Source organism: Carlito syrichta, unplaced genomic scaffold, assembly GCF_000164805.1.
Source record: "Carlito syrichta isolate Samal-C Ts95f unplaced genomic scaffold, Tarsius_syrichta-2.0.1 Scaffold311524, whole genome shotgun sequence".
NCBI classification, from domain to species: Eukaryota; Metazoa; Chordata; class Mammalia; order Primates; family Tarsiidae; genus Carlito; species Carlito syrichta.
The window spans coordinates 221,574-247,126 of NW_007255620.1; the positions used below are offsets into that span (position 1 = coordinate 221,574).

The 25,553-nt window shown below is 52.4% G+C and overlaps 1 protein-coding gene across 1 annotated transcript in view; it reads right to left on the minus strand.

Moving 5' to 3' along the window:
- Positions 1-25,553, minus strand: part of TNXB (tenascin XB) — a 55,789-nt gene that overhangs the window by 20,526 nt on the left and 9,710 nt on the right. The window contains exons 6-21 of the mRNA XM_008068772.1: positions 23,506-23,874; positions 22,185-22,481; positions 19,636-19,926; positions 18,974-19,306; positions 16,698-17,030; positions 16,011-16,019; positions 12,794-13,090; positions 11,084-11,392; positions 9,537-9,824; positions 8,960-9,268; positions 8,231-8,545; positions 7,789-8,112; positions 7,077-7,397; positions 4,728-5,024; positions 2,779-3,111; positions 2,035-2,358 (exon numbers count right to left, since the gene is read on the minus strand). Of these exons, the coding sequence (XP_008066963.1) occupies positions 2,035-2,358; positions 2,779-3,111; positions 4,728-5,024; positions 7,077-7,397; positions 7,789-8,112; positions 8,231-8,545; positions 8,960-9,268; positions 9,537-9,824; positions 11,084-11,392; positions 12,794-13,090; positions 16,011-16,019; positions 16,698-17,030; positions 18,974-19,306; positions 19,636-19,926; positions 22,185-22,481; positions 23,506-23,874 (4,749 nt within the window). The remainder of the gene's footprint in view (positions 1-2,034; positions 2,359-2,778; positions 3,112-4,727; positions 5,025-7,076; positions 7,398-7,788; positions 8,113-8,230; positions 8,546-8,959; positions 9,269-9,536; positions 9,825-11,083; positions 11,393-12,793; positions 13,091-16,010; positions 16,020-16,697; positions 17,031-18,973; positions 19,307-19,635; positions 19,927-22,184; positions 22,482-23,505; positions 23,875-25,553) is intronic.

The window sequence follows — 25,553 nt, forward strand, 5'->3', positions numbered from 1 at the left end:
ATTGCCTGAGCCTACAGGTTCGAGACCAGCCTGGGCAACCTGACGAGAACTCATCTCTACAATAAATAAAAAAATTAGCTGGGTGTGGTGATGCATGCCTGTAGTTCCAGCTACTTTGAAGGCTGAAGTGGAAGGATCACCTGAGCCCAGCAGGTCAAGGCTGCAGTGGCCGTGAACATGCCACTGCATTCCAGCCTGAGCAACAGAATAAGATGCCGACTCAAAAAAAAAAAAAAAAATGAGCTGCATGCAAAATGAAGAAAGGAAATATGTGCTGTGCACGTTGTTATTAATGGCAGTTACTGGATCACAAGGTGGGATTATGAGGGTTTTTTCTTTTTTTTATGCTTTCCATAATGCTGCTATATTATTTCCACTAGAAAAATGTGAACTAAAAAAAAATTAAGGGAGGGGAGGGGCAGAGGGCAATGCCAGTGGTACAGGGAGGGCAGGGATGTGGGTCTATCATCCTAACTTCTCCCTCCTGTGCAGGCTGTGATTTGCTGTGACAAGGGGTAAGGAAAGCAAACCTAAACTTCAGTGGACAAGAATTAACAGCTTATCCTCAGGGTGTGACTTTTTAAAGTGTTCATTTCCAATGATTCCCTATTCTCCCTCTTCCCCAAAACACAGACTCTCCTCTGAACACACATATAGAAGCGAGGTTTGTCTCCCAGGAGTTGGGGAGACTGAGAGCAGTTCCCCTGTCTTTATGGTCTTCAGAAGGTGAGCACACCTCACAACCCGCTCCCTTGGTGTCGCAGAGGCAGCAACCTGCCTGTAAGAGGGCAGCTCTCAGAGGGGCCAATTCTTCCCTGTCCTAGGAACTTTCAAGAAACAGGCGAAACCAGGCATAAGAACCTGACTGAGAATGACTTAGAAAAGGCAACCTGGCTGCATTTTTGGAATTTAATTTACCTTGTGATTTCCCCCCTCAATTTCTTATGGACTAGAGATTTTGACTTTGTCATAATTAAAAATAAAATTGGCTACAAGAATGACAGGAGAGAAGACAGATGGAACATAAAAAAGAAGAAATTATATATTTTCTCTTTTTCCCTGATTATAAAAGAAATATTTGCTATTTGAGAAAATTTGGACTATGTAGAACAGAATAAAACAGAAAAAAAAGTGCTGGAACATTCTATTCTACCAAACAAACCATGTATCCCGTGGGATGTGTTTCTTTCCAGTCTTCCTGCCATGCCTGTTGTTTTCAAATGGTTGTGATTAGCATCCTAACAAAAATTTGGGGCTCTCTTTTTTCAATATAACATTACAAAATAATGGTCTTATGTTAAAACATTTCAATGGTGGCATAATGGCTCATTTTATAGATGTTGCTTAAATTATTTAGTTATTCCAATGTGGTTTGATGTTGGGTTGTTTCTTTTGTGTGTGTATATGTGGTTATAACAAAGAATGCTGTGAATAAGATAGGAAGAAAGAGCCAGGCTCGGTGGCTCAGCCTGTAATCCCGTGCATTGGGAAGCTGAGGTGAGTGGATTGCCTGAGCCCACGGGTTCGAGACCCACCTAGGCAACTTGGCGAGACCTCATCTCTACAATAAATCAAAAAATTAGCCGGGTGTGGTAGCGTGCGCCTGTAGTTCCAGCTACTTGGAAGGCTAAGGCGGAAGGATCGCCAGAGCCCAGCAGGTCGAGGCTGCGGTGGTCGGGAGCGGCCACTGCACTCCAGTCCGGGCGACAGAGTGAGACTCCAACTCAAAAAAAAAAAAAAAGATAGGAAGAAAGGAAAATGCTGGTAAATCAGGCTTGGTGTGTGCTTACATATGTCACCCTTGGATTTGGCCGATGGCTGACTATGAGTGGACATGAGCCTACAACAAGGCAAAGGCCAGACCACTAGGCTCGAGCCATAGCCAAGAGCTGTGGAGAGAGCATGAAAGGGGAGCCAAGACCTAGCCCCACAGGAGCTGATAAAAGAGCAGAACATCAACAAGGTGCCCATGAGAGAAAGGTAGTTATCCGCTGAGGACATCTCCTTGACCCTGCCCACCTCACACTCACTTACCTGTCACACCCACGGTGGACACAGGGCCCATGCGCTGCCCCTGGTGGAGGCCATACAGGTGCATCTTGTACTTGCGCCCGGGCTCCAGGCCCCCCACGGTGACCTCATTCTCCTCACCCCCGACACGCACCATCTGGGGCCGCCCATCCCTGTCCTTGTACTGGATGGTAAAGGAGTCAAAGTGGCCCTGGGGGACCGTCCAGAAGAGGCTCAGCGAGTCTGGGGATGATCCTGTCACCATCAGCTCCCCCAGGAGTGGCTCCTCAGAGGGCTCTGGGGCCTCCGTGCTGGGTTCTGAGGGACTGGGGGTCTCTTCCTCTGCATCTGAGAAGAGGGGACACAAAGAGGGTGAGGCAGGGTCCATGGGGGATGTCCTCAGGTCTTAGGAAGAAGGAGGGAAAAGCCAACGCCATCACTAGGGAATCTGAGGTCAGTTCAGAGAAGACATTCCTTAGGACTGGGTGGTCCTGTCAGCTGACAGCTAACGAACATGACAAGCTCTGGGGTCAGTGGTGGGTAAATTGGAACAGCCATCAACATAGCAAAGCTCCCAGTGGCTCCTCTCTGACCAGAGGAGCCAGCGGTCAACCAGAGAGGTAGGCAAAGGGGGAACTGCAACCTCAGCCACAAGCAAATCTGTGGTTACTGACCAGACCCCTGCCACCACTCCTGCTAGCAGTCATCAAAGGGCATAAGGGTGAACTTCCCACAGATCCCATCCTGGGACTCCCACCATCCACTCACCTGTCACCCCGATGGCAGACACAGGGCCTACACGCTGGCCATTATGGAAGCCGTACAGGTTCATCTTGTACTTGTGGTCTGGCTCCAGGCCCGAGATGGTGACACTGTCCTCTTGCCCCGGCACCCTCACCACCTTGGGCTGCCTGTCCCCATTCTTGTATTGGACCAGGAAGTGGTCAAACTGACCCTCAGGGACTGTCCAGGACAGGCTCAGGGAGTCAGGGGTAGCATCTGTCACGATCAACTCCCCCAGGGTTGGTTTGATGGTCAGCTCGGTGGTCGTGGTGGGAGGTTCTGTTGGGACTGGGCTCATTTCTTCATCCTTTCCTGGGGTTGCATCAGAAGATAGAGAGAATGGGTTATGTGCTCTGGGGATCCTTCTAGCCAGGGGATTCTGGGATTTCTGTTAAACACATGAGGGCCCAGCCTGGAAGCCAGGGCCCCAAGGTTCGGATACCATTTCTCTGCCTTGAATGTTCAGTTAACAGGGGACAGAGCACATTTGTGGCAATATAGAGTAGGGTTCCCCATGATGTTCAACCTGTGCGTGTACTGAACCCTTAGGAGCTGCTGATGGAATCTGTTTAATAGGACAGAACTCATACTTTATAAAAACATCAGGCCAGGTTCAGTGGCTCATCCCTATAATCCCAGCACTTTGGGAGGCTGAGGTGAAAGGATTCTCTGAGCCAGGAGTTTGAGAGCAGGCTGAGCAACATGGCAAAATTTCAACTCTACAATAAAATAAGAAATTTAGCTGGGCATGGTGGTGTGCACCTGTGTCCCAGCTACTCAGAAGACTAAGGTGGAAGCACTGACAGGTAGAAAGACTGATTGTGCCACTGCACTCCAACCTGGGCAACAGAGTGAGACTCCAGCTCAAAACAACAACAAAGCACCAAACATAACAAACACATAGCATCAAGAGGTACATCTACTTGGGCTTGGAAATTCCACCTCATTCTGAGCATTTTTTAGAAATCAGTTTAGATTTCACAGCTGAGGATAGAGAGCTGAGGCCACATGAGGGCATCTTTGCAGCTGGGCGGACCTGGGACTTTGCAGTAGCTTTGCTGACTGATGGCAGAGATCACGCCTCCAGTTACACCCCCTCTTTTGGCCTGTGTGAAATCAATGCTTTGTTTGTATTGATTTCTTTAATCTTTTCTGTTCTTTATTGGGCTTTATTATGTCTTTACAGTTGAATTACAAAATCACAGCATTGATTTGTCTATTCTGTTTGGGACTTGGGTCTGAAACATCTAGGGGGTAACAGCTATAAAAGAGGCTAACAAAGCAACCAAGAGCCTTGTTATTGAGTAACTAGTGAAGAAAAATACACCTTGTGAAGTGCACATGACTAGAATTAACTGTTAGAGTAATAGTACCCATGTTAACAGGATTCGGTGTTGCTTTAGCATAAATGGGTCTCATTGTGGGGGCTTGGGGAACACATACAATTTTTCCCACCGAAAGAGATGATAATTATGAGAATTTGCTCTCAGGAGTTTTCAGGAACTAACTACCTTCCTCAGAAGGGAAAGCCTGTAGATACATTTTATTGTGAGTCATTCACACTCACACCCACCCTTCAAGATGGGTGTGGTTATCCCCTCTTTACAGTTGGGGAGAGGCACAGAGAAGTTGTATGATTCTTTCAAGATCACACAGCTCAAATAGGCTGAGGCTATGGTCAACCCCAGGTGTGCCTGAGCCTGTGATAGTTCCCTGGTCCCCTGCCTCCTCAAGGACCCAAAAGGCCCATGTGTAAATGGTAAGAGGCCAGGGGTAACGCCAAAGGCTTGGAGTAAAGACAGCAACAGAACCATTCCCAGGAGCTTGGCAGGCTCAGTCTCAGGGGAAGAGGAATAAAGATACCAGAAAACAGGCAATAAAAGAGAAATTGAGTCCAGCTCTGGGCAGGGCCCAGTACCCTACTGCTCACTCACCAGTTAAACCGACAGCAGAGACAGGGCCCATGCGCTGGTCACCATGGAAGCCATACAGGTTCATCTTGTACTTGTGGTCTGGCTCCAGGCCCGAGATGGTGACCCCATCCTCGTGCCCCAAAACCCGCACCGCCTTGGGCTGCCCATCCCCATTCTTGTACTGGACCAGGAAGTGGTCAAACTGGCCCTCAGGGACCGTCCAGGACAGGCTCAGGGAGTCAGGGGTGGCATCTGTCACGGTCAGCTCCCCAAGGCGTGGCTTCAGAAGAGGGGCATCAGGGGGCTTTTCTTTGGGGGCTGGGAAAAGATACAAACAGAATCTTTCCTGTTGCTGAAAGGAGTTGTTGCATCTCCAGTTTTCTTGGACACAGATCAGAAGCTGGGCCTGCTCTGGGTCAAACTTAAGACCTGTTTCTTTCTTTTTTTCTTTTTCTTTTCAAGACAGGGTCTCACTCTATTACTCAGGCTGGAGTGCAGTGGTATGATCATTGCTTACCGCAGCCTCGACCTTCTGAATTAGGTGACTCTTCTGCCTCAGCCTGCTGAGTAGCTGGGACTATAGGCACGTGCCACCACACTTGGCTAATTTTTTTGTAGAGACAAGGTCTCACTATGTTGCCCAGGCTGGTCTCAAAGTCCTGGACTCAAGCAATCCTCCCACTTCCACCTCCCAAGGATTATAGGTGTGAGTCACCACACTTAAGACCCATTTCTGATTATGATCATCAAAGTTCTGTTGTGGCCTCCTCACACATGCCAGGTAGCCTCCTACCTTGGGGCCATTGCATAGACTATTCCCTCTAAATGTTCTTTCCTCAGATATCAGCATGCCTTTTGTCTATACTTCCTTTAAGTCTTTGTTCAAACATCACCTGTTTTGGGGGACCTTCCCTGACTACCCTATTTAAAATTCTAAGGCCGGGTGCAGTGGCTCAAACCTGTAATCCCAGCACTTTGGGAGGCTGAGGCAAGTGGATTACCTGAACCTGTGGGTTCGACACCAGCTTGGGCAACTTGGCGAGACCTCATCTCAACAATAAATAAAAAAAATTAGCTGGGTGTGGTAGCGCGTGTCTGTAGTTCCAGTTACTTGGAAGGCTGAGGCAGAAGGATTGCTGAAGCCCAGCAGGTCGATGCTGGGGTGACTGTGAGCGTGCCACGGCACTCCAGCCTGGGCAACAGAGAGAGACTCCAACTCAAAAAAAAGGAAATTAAATAAATAAATAAATAAATAAATAAAATTCCAGTCCTCAATTGCAATGTGTCCTCCTTATATGGACGTGATTCCAACATCAAATTGGAAAACAACAGTTAAGAGACAATTAGGAGACTGTAGCACTACCCGGATACTTGATGACATCAAGGAAAGATTGTTCATTTTTTAAAGGTATGATAATTGTACCGTGGACTAAAACAATAATAATCTTTTTGTAAAGGGACATACATTTAAACATTTATTGATGAATGTATAGAGTGTCTGAGATTATTTTTAAGATACTGTAGTGGTATATTTATACAATGCAATACTGCTTGGCAATAAAAAGCAATGAGGTATTGCTACATACTACAACATCAACAAACCTCAAAAGCATTGTACTCAGTGAAGGAAGCCAGACACAAAAGAGCACATATTTTGTGATTCTATTTATATGAAATGTCCAGAAAAGGCAAATCTATAGAAAAGTAGATTTGTTGTGGACTAGGACTAGGATAAGGATGGGTCTGGACCCAAGATTTCTTTTTGGGGTGATAGAAAAGTTATAAAATTAGATTGTGGTGATGGTTGCAAAAGTAGGTAAATACATTAAAATCAATAAGTCCTACACTTAAATGGCACATGAATTCTATCTCCATGAAGGTATTAATAAAAAAACACATTCCAGTGGGGGAGGGCAGGAAGTGGGTGGGACAGAGATGAGCCAGAATGGCCAGGAGTTGACACCTGGTTGAGGCAGGATGATGGATACATGAGAGGTCATGATACTATTCTTTTTCTTTGTCTATATGTTTGAATGTTATTTAACAAATATTTGAGTGAATTACCAATTTCAAAAATGTGTCCCAATCTCACAAAAAGAATTCTCTCAAGAGTTCTAAGGAAAAGCAGAGAGCCACAACCAGTCAGGGAATTGCCTCCTGAGAGGCCTCAGTCCCCTGGGGATTCTCCCACATGGGCCTTTTCTCTGGAATTTGCTCTTTCTGCCCCCAGATCACACCTGTTCTGAGGCCTTAGTGGAAAGGGTGTGGGTAAGAGGTTTGAGACCTTGGGACCTGAGTCTCCAGTAGAGGAGACACAGGAGGCTCCATTTTTTGACACTCAACCCAGAGGAGTCTGCAGCCCACACTCACCTGTCACGCCTACAGTGGACACAGGGCCCACGCGCCGCCCCTTGTGGAGGCCGTACAGGTGCATCTTATACTTGTGCCCGGGCTCCAGGCCCCCCACAGTGACCTCATTCTCCTCACCCCCGACACGCACCACCTGGGGCCGCCCATTCCTGTCCTTGTACTGGACAGTGAAGGAGTCAAAGCGGCCCTGGGGGACGGTCCAGGAGAGGCTGAGTGAGTCTGGAGATGATCCTGTCACTGTCAGCTCGCCCAGGAGTGGCTCTTCGGGGGTTTCTGGGGGCTCTGTGCTGGGTTCTGCAGGACTTGGTGTCTCTTCTGCATCTGAGAAGAGGGGACACAGAGAGAGTGAGCCAGGGTCCCTGGAGGGTATCCTTGGGTCTTGGGAAGAAGGAGGGAAAAGCCAAGGTCACGACTGGGACAGCTGAGGTCAGTTCAGAGACAATTCTTGGAACTGGGTGGTCCTGTCAGCTGACAGCTAACAAACATGAAAAGCTCTGGGATCAGCAGTGGGGAACCTGGGACAGCCACCAGTACAGCAAAACTCTCAATGGCCCCTCCGCCCAAGAGGAGCTAGCAATCAACCATAGAGGAAGGCACAGCGGGAGTCTCAGCCACAAGCAGGTCTGTAGTTACTGAACAGACCCTTGCCACCAAAGGGCATGAAGGTGGACCTGCCACAGGTCCCATCCTGGGGCTCCTGCCGTTCACTCACCCGTCACCCCAATGGCAGACACGGGGCCCACACGCTGACCACCATGGAAGCCGTACAGGTTCATCTTGTATTTGTGGTCTGGCTCCAGGCCCGAGATGGTGACCCCATCCTCGTACCCTGGCACCCTCACCGCCTTGGGTTGCCTGTCCCCATTCTTGTACTGGACCAGGAAGTGTTCAAACTGGCCCTCGGGGACTGTCCAGGACAGACTCAGGGAGTCAGGGGAGGCATCTATCACTGTCAGCTCCCCAAGGCTTGGCATTATGGGAGGGTCAGGTATTGTGGTGGGAGGTTCTGAAGGCTCATCCTCTTCCTCCTGTGGGACTGAGCAGAGACATAGAGAGAGAGGACTTGAGAGAGGGGCAGGGTGTCCGTAGGGACTTTGTTGTCCTTTGGACTCTCCCAGCCATCTGGAAGGAGGAAGAGTGCACAGAGTTCTCACCTGTTAGGGCCTCTATCTGGACAGGACCCACACGCTGCCCGTCATAGAAACCGAACAAGGTCACCAGATATCTATGGTCAGACTCCAGACCAGAGAGGATGATGTCATTCTGGTCGCCCCCTATACTGACCACTTGGAGTTGCCCATCTCGATCTGTGTACTGGACCTCAAAGGAGTCAAATTCTCCCTCAGTCACCATCCAGGAGAGGTGCAGAGTGTATGGCATGGCCTCCTCTACCATCAGCTCTCCAAGGCGGGGCTCAGGTACTGAAGGGGTGGGGGTTGTGGTCTTGGCTTCAATTTCTTCCCTGTGCGCTGTTTCAGAGACAAAAGCAGAGAGGGATGACTGGTCTGACGCTGTACCAAGACTCTCAGGAGGAGGGAAGGAGAGGGTGTGAAGGCAAAAAGTCAGCAATAAAAGGACTAATTGATGTACATGAATGAATTTCCAAAGCATGATGCCAAGTGCAAGAAGCTAAACACATGAGACTGTGCATTGTTTGATTCTGTTACACACAATGATTCAAAAGGCAAAACTATAATGATAGAACGCAGATCAGTGGCCGCCAGAGACTGAGGTTGAGGGAATTGACTGCAAATGGGCACAAGGAAACTTTAAGGATCAATGGAAATGACATAAACAGGAAGCTCAGAGATCTTATGGGCCATTTAGACCAGGAGAGCCAGGCGGGAAGCAGGCACAGGTGTTCCGGCTGCTGCTGTACTCACCGGTTATGGCGGTGGCGGAGAGGGGACCCACACGCTTGTTGCCATGCAGCCCGTAGAGCAGCAGCTTGTATCTGTGGGCAGGGTCCAGGCCTGGGACGCTGACCTCCCTGAGGCTGCCCTCTATAGGCACCACCTGGGGCTGCCCGTCCCTGTCCTTGTACTGGACCACAAAAGAGTCAAATTGACCCTCAGGGACTATCCAGGAGAGGCCCACGGAGTTTGGGGTCACGCTGGTCACCTGCAGCTCCTCCCCCAGACGGGGTTTTGGGGGACGCTTTGTTCCAGTATCGTCCATACCACTCCGGGCTTCTGAGATGGAGACATGGAGGGGAAATGGCTGAGCTGTTTCTGGAAGTCTGGGTGACTTTGAAGGGCAGGATCAAGAGGTCTAGAAACAGGGCCTTGCATGGTTGAGTCCTGCAGGGCTGGTGCTAGGGGCTTGTGCAAGGATGTGGGGAGCTGGATCTGAGCCAGAGTAGCTGGGGCCAAATAAAGGTAATGGCAATCACCGCAAGTGATCACCTGCTGCCCTGGCTTGAGGGGAGTAGAGCAGGGCCCGGCAGGGGGTGCCCCTCACCAGTGGTGCCGTCAGCGGTGAGGGGGCCATGGCGCTTCTTGCCCAGGAGGCCATAAAGAAGGAATCTGTACTTGCGGCCGGCATCCAGGGGGCTGATGGTGACAGAACGCTCATGGCCCCCCACAGGCACCACCTGAGGCCCATCCTTGTCCTTGAACTGGACCAGAAAAGAGTCAAACTGGCCCTCGGGGACTGTCCAGGAGAGGCGCAGCGAGTCTGGGGTGGGGTCCATCACCCACAGCTCCCCAAGGTGGGGTGGAGCCCCTGGGCTGGCGTCACCTCGGGCAGCTGACAGAGAGGAAAGATTCTTGTGTTTATTTTTTCCAAAATGATTCCTTAACTGCCTCTCTCTGGGGTTGGAAAAACCCAGAACTGCCCAAATGCTCAGTGCTTCCCCAAAATATTTCCATCAACTCCCATCCTTGCCACCATCTCCATCTGGCCCACACCTCTCTCCACTTGACCAAAGTGGAGAGGGGTCTCCAGCCCTGAGTTCACCCTGGGGAAAAGAGATTCCCTAGCTTCCCTCCTCATCCTGTTTCTCTTGTTGCCCAGCCTCCTTCCACTTCTTAGAGTGTATCTCCCTAGCAGGGTGCAGCTTATCACAGACTTGGTCTTTATCTCCTCTGACCCAGGAGACACACTTTGTAATTTGGCTGGCCCTGAGGGGTAGAGGATCCCTGAGGACGGCAGACAGCAGGTGGGGGAGGAAGACTGTTATGACATAGGTGTTTCTCGCTCCTCCTCTGTTCCCTTGCTCATTCTGCACAGGCTGGCCTGGGAGAACGAAGACTCCCTCAGGGCCTGGTGAAAGAATAGGGGTTGCCTGTGCGTGTCAGCAGGGGGATAAAGTCAGGGAGCTCAGACAGGGAAGGGATCTGGTGTCTGCCCAAGAAGCCATCCCAGGGCCTGGGAAGGAGCTGGCCTGCTGCCTTCCTGGACAGCAAGGACGCTGACGGCATTGTTATTGAGAGTGTTCTGGCAACAAGGAGGCCCCAGGGGGAGGGGAGAGCCTTGACTGAACCCCAGGAAAAAGGCACAGCTGGCCTGGGCTCCTATGGTTCCCAATTTCCAAGGCTCTAGGAGAAGGGCAGTGGAGGAAGGGGAGCCTCTGCAGGAGGCAGATATGGCCCAGACGGGCCTAAGCCAGGAGAGTAAGAGGTGGGTGAGAGTCACAGGGAAGATGGTAAAAACTCTCAGGAGGTGATGGTTCTGCAAGCCCAAGGAGGGAGGAAGGGCTCCTGGCTATTCTCACCCCCTTTCCCAGCAGCCCCTGTCTCCCACATTCCAAACTCCAGGAAGAGGGCTGTGGGGGCTTCTCTCATCCAACAGAAGTAGAAATTATGAGAAGAGAAGCAAAGTCGGCAAGAGAGAACAGACCCAGGAACTGGCCCCATTCTTCAGTCTTTGTCTGCTTCGAACTGGGGCAGGCAGTGTGGCTTTTCAAATGAGACAGAGGAGGTGGACAAAGGAATCTGGTAGAGGGAGTACAAGGGAGGGAGGGAAGGCTGGGGCCTCAGGGTCAGCTGCGTGGGGGCCCCTCTCACCCGTCTTTGTCTCCACAGAGACTGGGCTGCGTCGTTTCCCATCCTGGATCCCAAAGAGCAGGAACTTGTACTTGCGGGAGGGCTGCAGGCCAGGGATGGTGACCTCTCGCTGGTTTGAAGCCACTGGCACAACCTGGGGCTGTCCATCCCTGTCCTTGTACTGGACCACGAAGGAGTCGAATTCACCCTCAGGGACTGTCCACGAGAGGCCCACGGAGTCAGGGGTCACGTCTGTCACTGTCAGCTCCCCCAGGAGTGGCTCCATGGGGAGCTCAGAGGCCTCTGTGGCTGGGGCTGGTGGGAGGGGAGCTAGGATCCGGGAAGACAAAGAACATTGCTGAGCTCTCCAAGGGGAGAACCCCTTGGCTCCAAAGGCCTCAAGATGACTGTGAACTGAGATGGGGAAGCAGTTCACCTTTATTTTCAGACCTCTAACTGAAATGCAGCCAATAGGACATATGAAGAATCAACACAGGACCAATGAAGGACCAGTATAGGTCCTTTAAGGACCAATATAGGAAACCAACCATGGGAGTATTATTGTGACTTTGTCACCAATAGAAATCACAGATGTTTTCTTTTTCTTTTTCTTTTTCTTTTTTTGAGTTGGAGTCTCACTCTGTCGCCCAAACTGGAGTGCAGTGGCTGCTCCCGGCCACCGCAGCCTCGACCTGCTGGGCTCCGGCAATCCTTCCACCTCAGCCTTCCAAGTAGCTGGAACTACAGGCGTGCACTACCATGCCCGGCTGATTTTTTGATTTATTGTAGAGATGAGGTCTTGCCAAGTTGCCCAGGCGGGTCTTGAACCCGCGGGCTCAGGCAATCCACTCACCTCAGCCTCCCAAGGTGCAGGATTACAGGCTGAGCCACCAAGCCCAGCTTCAGATGTTTTCATATCACCTTAGAGTTATCACAGAAACTTTGAAATACTATTTTCACTTATCACTACTTCTAAATGCCATAGCCTAGCAAACACATCACCAAGTCTTGTTATTTAGGAATGAATACATAAGTCCAAGTATTACCAAATCATAAATTTGAATTTTTAAGAAATATTTTGATAGTTGCATATCAGTATAATTGGTTTCCTTTGTAACCCTATACATTTTATTTTATAGATTTTAAAACATTGCTCTGAGAGGGGCTAGGAGTTTCACTGGATGCCACAGCATAAAATCGTGGAGAACCTATGCCCAGGAAGCATGAGGGGCAGAAAGGAACCAGAAATAGGAGAGAGGGCAGCTTCTGGGAGAGATGAAAAGCCGGCGAGGGCCAGAAAGGAATGCAGCTCAGGCCAGGTGGCTTAGGACTTCTGAGAAGGGATTCAGGGATGTGTGGCGTTTAACCCCAGTAAAAAAGGGCAGAAGCCGGAGGTGGCAGCTGTGTCCAAGTCACAGCAGGGTTGTAAAGAGAAGGGGAGGAACAGCTGTGGACAACTGGAGAGGGAGAGAGAGTCTGTTGCTGGATGTAGGCCAAATGGAAAGAAGACATTCCCGCGGGTGAGGGGGTGAAGTGGAGATGGGGAAGGAACTGGAGAGCTGGGAAGGTTCCAGCCCTGGGAAGGAGCCAAGGGGTCAGGGAACAGACTAAGATGCCTGTGAGCTCAGCAGCGACCTGCAGTCACTGAGGCAGGGCTGAGGCAGGGCTATGGGTGGGGTGGAGGGAGCTTGGGGTAACCAGGAATGGGGACAGCCTCACCCCCTCACTCACCAGTCATGGCTACCACAGAGAGGGGGCCCACACGTTTCCTGCCATGTAGCCCATAGACGTTCATCTTATATTTTCTTGCAGGTTCCAGGTTAGAGACTGTGACCTCCCGCTGGTCTGCGGCCACTGGCACCACCTGAGGCTGCCCATCCCTGTCCTTGTACTGGACCATGAAGGAGTCGAATTCACCCAAAGGAACCATCCACGAGAGGCCCACGGAGTTGGGGGTCACATCCATAACTGTCAGGTCTTCCAGGCGTGGCTCCAGCGGGGGCTCAGTGGCTGGAGGAGTCTCTTCTTCTATTTGTGGGGTTGGATAAAGATGATAGGGGATGTTAGGTAAAGATCCTCTTTTCCTTGGTAGTAATTATATCTGTTGTTTTTGTGTTATCCATGAAGTGGTTTTGATGTAAATGTGCATGGATTGGCACATCTGTCTGGCTAACAGTCCTTCACTGGGTTTCTGCCAGGTATCTGAGCTTGCACTGCTGGGGGCAGAGAGGCATCAACCATCACTGAGTCCCTGGGAAAGTGGCTGAAATTCCATCTGTATGTCAATGACTCCAAATTTATACCCCCTGTGAAGACCTTACTCCGACCCCCAGACTTGTGTTTTCACAACATCTTCCTTAGATGCCTAATTGGTATGTCAAACTCAGTCAGTCCCAAACTGGGCTCCTGAGCATCTCCCGACACCTACTGCCTCCACAGCCTCCCTACCTCAGTAAAATAACAACTTCATTCTTCCAAGTGCTTGGGTCAAACACCTCAGAGTCATCCTGAGGCCTATCACTCATATCCGCCCCATGGGTAAGTCCTGTTGTCATTCCCTTCTGAGCCTGGCCCCAACTTGCCACCTCCAAGCACCACAGGCTCTTACTGGATTAGCACAACAGTGTCTCCGATCATCCCCACTTTGTCTGTTGGGTCTGCAGCCAGAGGATCCTGTTAACACATTAGCCAGAGCCTGTTCCCACAACAGCTTCCACTTCACTTAGAGTAAAAGCCAGGTCCTTCCGATGGCCTCTGAGGTCCCATATGTTCATCTCTCACATCACCCCCTACTGCCTGCCTCCCTCCAGCTCCACGGCAAAACACACTGCATTCCCTCGCTGTTTGCAGACATTCGGGGCAGACATTCCCACCTATCAGTCTTTGCCTTTGCTCTTCCCTCTGTCTGGGATGCTCTTTCCCCAAAGACCTGAGTGGCTGCCCTCTCACCTCCCTCAGGGCTTCCTCAGACATCGTCATCTTGGTGAGGCCCTATCCATCTCACCTACAGGGCTTGCTCTTCTCCACTGCTCTAGTCACTGTCACATATGGTACCACTGACAAATGGTGAGGAGTGTTGCCTGACCCCCTCTACTAGAATGGGCACTCCACATGCAGGAGCTTTGCCTTGCTCACTGCCGTGTCCTAGTGCCTAGCACACAGTAGGTGCCCAACACATGTAAGATCAGTGAATGGCCTGCAGGTCTGGGAAAGGCTGAGCTTAGGACCTGCCAGTCCCCACCATCCCAGAGTGAGCTGAGGTGGGGAAGGAGGCATTCCTCATTAGTGACTGAACTGGAAGGTGGTCCCAAGAGGCAAGATGGCAGAGGGGGTGGCTGGATGGGGCTTCCAGGAGCTTGTTTCTCTGTAGTCTGTGAGAGGACAAGACTAGGCTCCAGACAGGTGACACCTGCTTAAAACGGGTTGGTGACCAGGTCTCAGGCAGATAGAAATGAGTTTGGGTGGGGAGGACAGGGATGGAGGTAGCTGAAGCAGGGGAGGAGGGACCAGAGTGACCACTAAGTACTGAACATCTACGATGTACAGACACCAAGCTAGCCATGTTCTTTCATTTCATTCGTCTTCTAACCTTCCTAGTTCCTGCAGCATCCATTTCCCACTTGTTTTGTCCTCTCTTTCCATGAAGGATGAAACTGTCCTTTACCATCAAGCCTTATTGTTGGTGGTTCAGCTTAACCGGAAAAGGAGCAATTATGACTATTCATGAGTATGGCAGTCCCCATGCTGCATCTGGGACAGTCCTTTTCCAATTTAGAAGTGTTTCTAACGAGCTCCACGCATCTCTTCTCCTGGCAACGGCACCGCATGAGCTGTGTGCGCCAGGCACAGCCTCCAGTGCTCAGTCGGCTCCAGCTACTTCATCTCTTGCTGCTCTAATAATGAACACCGATGCCCATTTCTTTCTTAAAGGGCCTCATCCATTTTATCCAGGATGTGTAAAATACATGTTTCAGAACAGTCAGCATTAGAACATGGATAGACAGTGATTTCTCCTTGGGAAGGTCAGAGCAAAGACAAATGAGCTGAGAACATGCTAGACATGTTATATTACTACCTCTGACCGTTACAACAAGCTGGGTGGCATCTGCTCCATCTCAAAGATGAGGAAGTTGAGATTCCAGAAGAGGAGGTAAGTTTTTCAAGATCACACAGCTGAGAACAGGGAAAGCCAGGAATGGAACTTGGTTTGTCAGACTCCAAATCTCAATTTTACTCTATAGTACCATGTCAGTCACTGCCTGATAGAGCCCGACTGTTTCCCAGGGACCAGGGACAGAGCTCACAGAGTAGCTCCCTGGAAAGAGGGACAGACCAAGGATCAACTAAGGGAAAACCTTGGCAGCATATCTGGGCCTGACACCAGCTCCACACTACCACCTCAGCCCTTGAGGAGAGTAACCAAGGGTAGTTTCCCCCCCTTGATCAGTGCTGAATGAGGCAAGAAAAGAAGGGGAGTGGAAGGGTCTGGAAACTAAATTAACCAAGTCATTATGAGGTTGAATTTTGTGGAAGTACAGAAAGGATGTTCTCAAAAATGACCTGTTTCTCTACCTCTAAGTTTTTTATCTTTTTCCTCATAGTAAAAGTTGTTTTAGAACAACTTGTGTCTTTGTTTCATTGAGCAAAGAGAAAAAGAGATGTTCCTCACTGAGACCAAATCAGGCAGGTCTGCAAGAGGGTCCCAGAGGCACTGGTGCCCACCTAGTCTCTTGGGCTGAGGCCCTGGAGAGGAGGTACCCACAGTGGGTCCCTAGTAGTGGTCAATGTGGCCCCAAGCCAGGCCTGAGAGAGAGGGTGGAAGAGATAGTCTTCTCTGCTGTCAAATTTCTCATTGGATGAATGTTAAAGAAAGTGCTGAGCTGCACTGATAAAGAGGTCAATGTTGTCTCATGCACATTCTCCCATCCAAATACTAACCAGGCCCAACCCTGCTGAGCTTCTGAGATCAAAGGAAACTGGGTGAGACCAGGGGTTTGAGAACAGCTTGGGCAACTTGGTGAGACCTTGTCTCTACAATAAATCAAAAAATTAGCCTGGCATGGTGGCACACCTCCAGCTATTTAGAAGGCTGAGGCAGAAGGATCACCCGAACCCAGCAGGTTGAGTGCCACTACACTCCAGCCTGGGTGACAGAGTGAGACTCCTACTCAAAAAAGAAAGAAAGAAAAAAGATAATTATAGGCTGGGCATGGTGGCTCACGCCTGTAATCCCGCACTTTAGGAGGCCAAGGTGGGAAGTTGCTTGGGGCTATGGATTCAAGACCAACCTGGGCAACACAGCAAGACCCCATCTCTATACAAGATAATAATAATAAGCTAAACACTAAAAATAAATATAATTATAATAAGCATAACAGTAAACACTGATAGCATGTTATTTTGTGCCAGGCCCATTCTTAGTGCTTTGTATCTGTTAACTCACTTAGTTCTCAGAAGAGTGAAGTAGGTGTTACCCTCATTTTACAGACAAGGAAACAGAAGCACAGAAGGTTTAAAACTTGCTCAGGGTCATGGGGTCTCGTGGTTCTGCCAAAGCAAGGGACAGCAACTGGCCACAGGGAAGCTGGGGCCAGCACTGGGAGGGAAGCAAACCAGGTGTCTGCTCCTCACTCACCTGTCACTCCCACAGTGGACACAGGGCCCACGCGCTGCCCCTTGTGGAGACCATACAGGTGCATCTTGTACTTGTGCTGGGGCTCCAGGCCCCCCACGGTGACCTCGTTCTCCTTGCCAGCAACACGTACTGCCTGAGGCCGCCCGCCCCTGTCCTTGTACTGGATGATGAAGGAATCAAAGCGGCCCTGGGGGACGGTCCAGGAGAGGCCGAGTGAGTCTGGGGATGATCCTGTCACTGTCAGCTCCCCTAGGAGAGGCTCTTCAGGGGGCTCTGGGGCTTCAGTGCTGGGTTCTGTGGGACTGGGGGTCTCATCCACAACATCCTGAGGAGCTGAGAGAAAAGATAGGGATAGAAGCTTAAAGGGCAACTCGCTTTGCTGGTGCTGTCCACAAGAGTACATTCATCAAACTTGCTTCTCCAGCTGTAGGCTGAGGGGCGCATGTAGCCTTTGTATTTGCCATTTGGTCACTCATGGATGAAGAAAGCTGAGACAGCCCCCAACCCATCCTGCACTGGTGGGTTCGGTAGGGGTGAGAGGCCTCCTCTCATGTCTGAGAAAGGAACTGAGATGGGAAAAGAGGAAACCTCTGAGGGTCCTTCTATACCACGTTCACAGGCAGTGCTGACCAAATGGCAAATACAAAGGCTACATGAGCCAGGCTCGGTGGTTCAGCCTGTAATCCCGCGCCTTTGGGAGGCTGAGGTGAGTGGATTGCCTGAGCCCGTGGGTTCAAGACCCGCCTGGGCAGGCGAGACCTCATCTCTACAATAAATCAAAAATCAGCCGGGCGTGGTAGCACGCGCCTGTAATTCCGGCTACTTGGAAGGCTGAGGCGGAAGGATCGCCAGAGCCCAGCAGGTCGAGGCTATGGTGGCCAGGAGCGGCCTGCACTCCCATCTGGGCGACAGAGTGAGACTCCAACTCAAAAAAAAGGCTACATGAGACAGACGGTGCTAACCTCAGAAAGGAGGAAGGGCAGTGAGGTCTCTTCTCACCTGTGCCCTCCCCAGCAGGCTCTGACTGTCCTATCAGGACAGGACTGTGGAATGTGCTCCTGCTAAGACTTCTCCAGGCAGCCCTGCCCCTCCCTCCACTTTAACCCGAAGGAATTTATTGCTGTGGGGCTGGGAAGGGCCCTGCCCTTCCCTGGGTGGCTCTGGAGTCACACCCCTATGGGCACCTACCTGCCACCTCCTGCAGTTAGGTCTCTGCTGAGGCTCCATGGAGTAGGGAGACTGGCGTACAAGGGAAGCCAGCCCTTCTGTGACCCACTCCCCAGTCTATGGGGGACTACTCTGGATGGGAGACTGAGGAGGGAACAGTCAAGAATGACAACCCAGGCAAGGATGGGGAAGGTAGGGAGATGAGGAGCAAAAGAGGTTACTGAAAAGTGAGAGTCAGGGGGAAGCAGCAGCTCACTCTTAAATAACTGTTTTGATGCACCATGCACTATTCTAAGTGCTACAGATACCCATACTCACTTAATTCGAACAGCTCTGTGTAGTGGTAACCATTATTGTCCCCGCTTGACAGAAGGGAAAGTTGAGGCAGAGAGGTTGAGTAGCTTGTACAAGGTTCCATAGGTAGTAAGTTGCAAAGCTGGTAGTGAGATTCGGGGAGTTGGCTCAAGACTACTCCCACCACTCCACCACTACGCCACACTACCTCTCAGCAAAGAATCCACAGGCCATGGAAATTGTGCCAGATAGGGAGAGGCTAGAGATATGGAGGACAAGGCTGGGAGACTGGACTGAAAATGAGCCCTTGTCCCTGCTTTGAGCTGGTTGGGAATCAGGGAGTCAGGGCTGAGAGAAGGCCTTTTTGTGCCACAAAGAGGCTGGGGAATATGGTGCTCCTGCTCCTTGGATCTGCCGCTTCTGAACAGAGCAGGAATGGCAGCAAGGTTCAGGGAGCAGGTGACAGAAACTCAGAAGTGACCATGGCCTGAATCAAGCCGTGAAGGAGCCCAGTAAAAACTATGGGGTAAGAATACAGTGGCTGAATAGTGAGAATATCTGAGGGGAGGACAGCCTTGGGTGCAGGGATATGTCCAGGAGCTTGGAACAGGGAAAAATGGGACCTGCCCTTGGAGATGGAGAAGCAGGACCGAGAAAAGACAAGAGCTGAAGGATGGATAAGGATGGATAAGGATGGATATGGAGGACAGGAGAGCTGAGGGGGAGGAGGTGGGTGGAGGCTTTGACAGAATTGGCTGAGAAGAAGGTAGAGGGAGGCTGGAAAAGGAGGTGGGGGCCAAATGGCCCTGACTCACCTGTCTTAGCCACCACAGACACAGGCCCCACACGCTGCCCGCCACGAAGCCCGTAGAGGTCCATTTGATACTTCCGGTTGGGTTCTAGGCCAGGGATAGTGACCTCGTTCTCATCCCCCCCAATAGGCACTGCCTGGGGCTGCCCCTGTGCATCCTTGTACTGCACCACAAATGAGTCCAAGGGGCCCTGGGCCACCGTCCACGAGAGGTGCAGGGAGTCTGGGGTCACGCCAGTCACTGTCAGTTTGCCCAGGAGGAGCTGCTCCAGAGACTCAGGGTGGGAGGCCTCCTTTTTCCTTTCTGGGGATGTAAACAAGAGGATCCAGCCAGGTGCTGAACTGGCAACCTGAGTTTGGGGTTGGAGTTTGGACGGGATGCCACACCTGGGGGAGGGGTCACTATTTGATTCGTGTGAGTGCTAAACTTCTGGGAAGTCTGGCGCAGCCAGGGTATGACACACCTTCTGGGCCTTGGGGAGCAGCTGCATGGGATGGAAGGGGCCCAGCAGTGTGGGGGAGGCTGGCAGCCCCTCAGCTCAGGAGCAGGGCCAGGATGCTGGAGTAGGTCATCTTGCTGGGGCCCCAGCTGGTTTCTGGCTGAGGGCTAGTGTGCGGAAGGCTGCAAGGGGTCACATGGGAGCTGAGGTGGCTGCCACTACTCACCAGTGGTGCCATCGGCTGTGAGGGGGCCGTACCGCTTCTTTTTGGCAATCCCAAACAGAGTGAATCTGTACTTGTGGTCAGGGTCCAAGGGGGAGACAGTGACTGAACGCTCAGGCCCTTCCACAGGTACCACGTGGGGCCGTCCACCCCTGTCCCTGTACTGGACCATGAAGGTGTCAAACTGGCCCTCAGGGACAGTCCAAGAAAGGTGCAGTGAGTCGGAGGTTGGGTCTGTTACCCACAGTTTTCCCAGGCGAGGTATAATCCCTGGGCTTGAGTCACTCCGAGGCACTAGGAAGAAGGGGTAGAAAGAAGAGAGGGACACACGTCACAGGAGAAGCAAGAACACACCTCCCATGTAGGAAGGTTGTGTGAGGTTGTGTGGGCTGTTCATTGCAAAAAGTGCATTGCTGAGGGAGTGCAGAGGAACAGAAATCCAGCCAGCACTCGGCTTTCCGAGCTGTATGCCCTGGCAAGAAGCTATGTCCACCTAGAGAAAGGGGTGTCTTCTTCCAAATGGCATGGAAGCACCGTATGAATGAGTGTGTGGCCTTGACTATTCACAGCCTCGGGGAGTGGGGAGCTTCAGAAAGAGAGGGCCCAGCCAGTACTTTTCACGTCTCCACAGCCAGGGAAATCTTACCAGTACAAACTCCACTGCTTCCAAGTCTAACTACTAGCTGGTTTCTCTTTCAAGAGAGGCAAGCATGACATCCCAGCTGCCCTGTCTGTTCCTTCCCTCCACCACTCTCACCCTGGCTCCTGTCCATGGGCACTGACCACACCCACAATCCTCTCACCAGGCCTTCTCTGCTTTCCAGAACCACAAAGTGTTTAATGTAGGACAGCCTCCCACACCTTCCAAAGAGGCTCTGGGCCTCTTTGCCTTCTAGGGAACCTGGACCCATGGGTGACTTCCCCACCCTGTACCACCAACCCTTCACTCCCTACTGACTGTGCCATCAGCATCAAAATAAGCTCCTGCTGTACCCTACTCCCCCATTCTGTGCATTTTACCTGCCAGCCTCCGTCTTCCCTCTTCCCTCTCTAGTCCTAGTCCAGATTCCAGAAAGCGATGTCTACTCTGGTTGTAGCCTTGTCCTCGCTTCCATGACCTTCCCAACCCAGCTCCGACCCTCAGTCAGGCAGCAGCTCTCATTGGGGCTGATGGTGACCTTGCCATTACTAAGTCCTGTGAGCACTGTAGCTCCTGAATCACTTTTCCAGAATCTGACAAGTCCGACCGCACCCTCCTTCCTGGAGTCCAGGACACCACTCTCCCTGGTTCTGCAGTTTCCTGCAAGTCACCCTCAGGCTACCCTGTACATTCCTTTTCCTTTGCTGTGCTCTGAGTGTTGGCCATCCCCAGCATCCCTGTTGCCCCGTCTCTTCCCTCCCCACCACTCTCACCCTGGCTCCTGTCCATGGGCACTGACCACACCCACAATCCCCTCATCAGGCCTTCTCTGCTTTCCAGACCCACGAGGGCAGCAGTGTGACCCAAAGGCCCCATCACTTTCTGCCTGGGAGACCTCTTCCTCTCTGTGCCTCAGTTCTCATCTACAAAAAATTCTGCTCATCTGCAAAGCGGGCATGCCTTCCAGGTGTGGTTTAAGAAGTATGATGATATACTTGGAACGCCTCTGACTCTCAGTAAATGGGCAAAAGATTGTTCCCTACCTCTGCTGCTCCCTGCCTCAGGGAATGGGACTGTCTGATCTAGAATCCTGGGGGCTGTCTGGGCCTCCTCGCTCTCCCTCACCTCCCACATCTAGTCCCACTGCCACCATCGCAGCCAAGTCACTGTTTCTTGCTAGCTCTTTTTTTTTTTTTTTGAGTTGGAGTCTCACTCTGTCGCCCAGACTGGAGTGCAGTGGCTGCTCCCGGCCACCACAGCCTCGACCTGCTGGGCTCCTGCGATCCTTCCGCCTCAGCCTTCCAAGTAGCTGGAATTACAGGCATGCGCTACCACACCCGGCTGATTTTTTGATTTATTGTAGAGATGAGGTCTTGCTGCCCAGGCGGGTCTCGAACTCATGGGCTCAGGCAATCCACTCACCTCAGCCTCCCAAAGGAGTGGGATTACAGGCTGAGCCACCGAGCCTGGCTTCTTGCTAGCTCTTAACTCACTTTCCAGCTAGCCTCTGCAGTAGCCACAGTGCTATTTGTAAGATAAATATCTAGTCATGCCACTATAACCTTCAAAGTCCTCCTGGAATCCACAAATGAGACTCACGTCCCTCATAGGAAGCCCTAAGACCAGGCCTTGAGCTCCCCTTATGCCGGGCTCTCCAGCCAGAGGAAAGAGTGACATCAATTCTCCTCAGGCCACTTTCTCCCCTGCCTCACTCACCAATGCTCTCTCTGGCTACACTGGCCTCTTCAATCTCTCCGCCTGCCCCACCACTACTTTCTCTTCAGAATTCAGCTCAGATACTACTACCTCCAGGAAGCCTTTCTGGAGCTCCCAAAACAGGTTCCCAAAGCACTGGAAGACCTCCTTCAGGACAGTACAGAGGGTAAGGGAAGGTATGACTGCTCTTACTCACGGATCTTGGCTTCAGTCATGAGGGGGCCATGCCTCTTCTTGCCAACAAGCCCATACAGGATGAATTTGTACTTGCGGCCAGGGTCCAGGGAGGTAATGGGGGCTGAGCGCTGGGGCCCGTCCACAGGCACCACTTGAGGCTGCCCATCCCTGTCCTTGTACTGGATCACAAAGGAGTCAAACTCGCCCTCAGGGACCGTCCAGTGCAGCAGCAGGGAATCAGATGTCATGTCTGTCACCGTCAGCTTGCCCAGGCTTGGTGGACCTGAGGACTTCCCAGGCTTCTCCTTATCCCTGTCTGGGATTTAGGGGGCAAAAGCAAACCACAGTGGACTCAACCATTCCCTTGTCCCCTGTCTCCTTCCCTCTCCCCTGCCCACCTCATTCCATCCCAATAAAACCTCTATCCCTCTACCCCTGTGACCAGCTTTCCTGGAAGGGAGACATTTCCCCCTCAATCTCTGTTCCTTCTCTTGTGACAGTTTCTCCATCCTGCACAAGGTCTTAGTCCCTCTGCAAACCAGGATCTTTGGGGGGAGTTTCAGGTCCCCTTTAGTTCTGCCTGAGGATTTCAAGCCTCCCCACTGTTGCTTCAGAGTAGTTTGAGGGCTCCTTGGTGGCTCCTATGCCACCCTCTCCCCCAGTGGTGGACTTGACCTGGAGTTGGAGGAAGAGTCAGCCACCCTGGTCCCAAGAGAGGAACCAAGAGGGGATGTGGGAGCCAAGCTCCCAGGCCCTGTCCTTCACTAGTCCCACAAGTCTTTCCCATCTCTGAAGTCCTAATGGTTGTAGAGCTCTCTTCCCCAAGGAGCCTTCACCCCTAGTAGAAACTGGTTGATGGGACCATAGGCTGTTGTCCACTGCAGGTGAGGCCCCCAGGGAGAAGGTGGTGGGAGTTGTGAGAAAGGGATGGGATGGAGGGGGCTGAGGGTCAGTGTCCAGAGGCCTTCCCATGCTCACCCTGAGAGAGCTGCAGGGCAGGGTAGGGCAGAGGAGTAACTAGGAAGTGGGGGCAGGACACAGGGCAAGGAAAGTTGCACATGGAGGGCCAGGAGCCTACAGCCTCTCTCCTTGAACCTCTGTCCATCCTCAGACTTTTCTCCTGCCTTCTTCTCCAGAGTTGTTCCCTGTCTCCACCCACCTCCATTGTTCTAAGATCTCCCCTCCATCTATCTTCCCTCTGAACCCACAATTCCTTTTCTCTTACCTTCCAGCCCTGCCCTTCACTGGCCCCTCAATATCCACCCCACCTCTGATGTCCTGATGGCCCCATCTCCTCCCCCATTCTCAGGACACTGGTCTGAGCAAAGTCCAGAATGTACCCATAATGCCTTGATAGATGATGGGGTCAGAGGGCTCGCCCCCAGGGGGTATCCCACGAAGTAACAGCTCGTAAGGGGCTCCAGGAGGGGGTGGGGACACCAGAGCCTGGCGGACGTCCCCTGGCAGCAGCTCCTCATGTGTCCCTGGCCCCTCAGGCACCCGCAGGTGCAGCTGGAAGTGGGCAAAGGTGTCGGGCTGGGCAGTCCAGGCCACGCGGAGATGCCCTGTCTCGTCTCTGCCCAGCACCCTCAACTCTCCCAGCTCCTGTGGGCGCTGCTGCAGGAGAGGGGCCTTAGCCCCTTGGGTCGTTGAGGGGCCTGAAGGAGGAGGCTCATCAGTAGCCCCCAAGAGGCCCGAGGGTGAGGACCCTGGGAAGGGGTGGGGGAAGAAAAAGAGGAGAGTTGCATATGAGAGCCAGAAAGGAATCTCCAGCCCCAGATTCTGCCCTCCAGCTTCTAAGAGCCTAGAGATCCTCCCCTTTTCTGCTCCTGGTTCCACCACCTGAACTGCCCCATCCTCCCAAAGGTCTGCCAGTCCTCCAAACACCCCCATCTAACACATTCTTGGACATGCCAGTGCTTAGGGCAGGCAATAAATAAAATAAAGCCTGCTATCCCTCCCCCAAAAGGCTTGTGTGACCTTCAACTCCCAGAGACTTCCACCTCCACACCCCTCCCCCTGCCCCCGGTGGTGGTCAGGAGGCCTCCATTAGTGCTGCAGTGAGAAGCCTGGAAGAAAGGAGGAGACAGTGGTGTTAGGGAGGATGCAAGAGGAGAGTGGGCAGTGAGAAGAAAGAGAGGATGTAGGGGTGGATATCCAGGTCAGGTGGCATCTGGGCCCTGTGGGGAAAGAAGAGGTCCACCACCCTCCCCACAGCAGTCACAGAGCACCCTGTTCTCAAGCCCAGGTATCGTTCCTGTGGGAGAAACCAGCATAAAGTGAGCCAAGAGGTCTGAAAAGGCAGCTCAAGAAGCAGTGGTTTCACACCCCTCACATACACATGCTGCCTGGTGGCATCCAGGCCACCCCCAAGCAGTTCCGATATGTCCCTTCAAGGTCAAGACGTGGAAGACAGTAACCACTGACCACAGTCTTTAGCCACCCTCACCACAGTGAGTCAAAATGAGAATCATTGGTTTCAATCCCTGCCCCAAACTGCTCCAGTGAATCTTTGCCACGTCCACCTCCCCCATGTCCTTTCTATTGCCTAAAACGGCAATCCTGGCAGAAGTGCCCTGGGAACCCAAAAGACAGGGTTGCCTTGGCCTTACATATCCACAGGATGATGCCAGGACCCTGGGGTGGGGGTGGCTTCTAGGGACACAGGAGGGCGTGCTTTGTTGCGGGGGTCCCCTGGAGCCTGAGCCAGGTAGGGCCCAAAGACAGACGGGTGTGCAGACTCCAACGGCAGGTGAGACTGGACAGGGGATGGGTGTCCCGCAGCCCCAGCCCACGCTACCTGTGGTGGTGATGAAGGCGTAGGACTTGGAGGTCTGCCCCGCCCGCACCCCGTGGACCTCCACGTGGTAGGTGGTGCCGGGCCTGAGGTCGGGTAGGCTGACGGTGCGCGCGGTGCCCGGCACGGCCAGCTCACCGCCGGGGCCCTCTGCGGGCGGCTGGGGCCGCCAGCGCAACACCACGCGCTCGAACTGGCCGCGGAGCCCATCAAGAGACACCAGAAGCGCGCCGTCGGCGGAACTGCCCAGCACCTCGGGCTTGGGGTGGCGTGGCGCAGCCACCCGGTCGACGCCTTCAGGCGAGAGGCCGTAGATGCCCTGGTTGGAGTCCCGCTTCCAGGTGCCAGGGTCAGGGCTGGCTGTGGGATGGGGACGACGAGGCAGGGGGGCGGGGGAGCCGGCCGCCAGACGGCGCTGCAAGTATTCGTGGATATGGCGCGCCACCGACGTGTAAGTCTGGTTGGCCCGCAACGGGTAGCCGTGAGCCCGCAGGTGGCGCTCCAGATCCTGCACCGTGCCATGGAAGCGGCCCAGCTCGGCCGTCAGGTTTCCCCACGTCCGCCGGGGTGGTTGGGGCAGGCTTGGCCCGG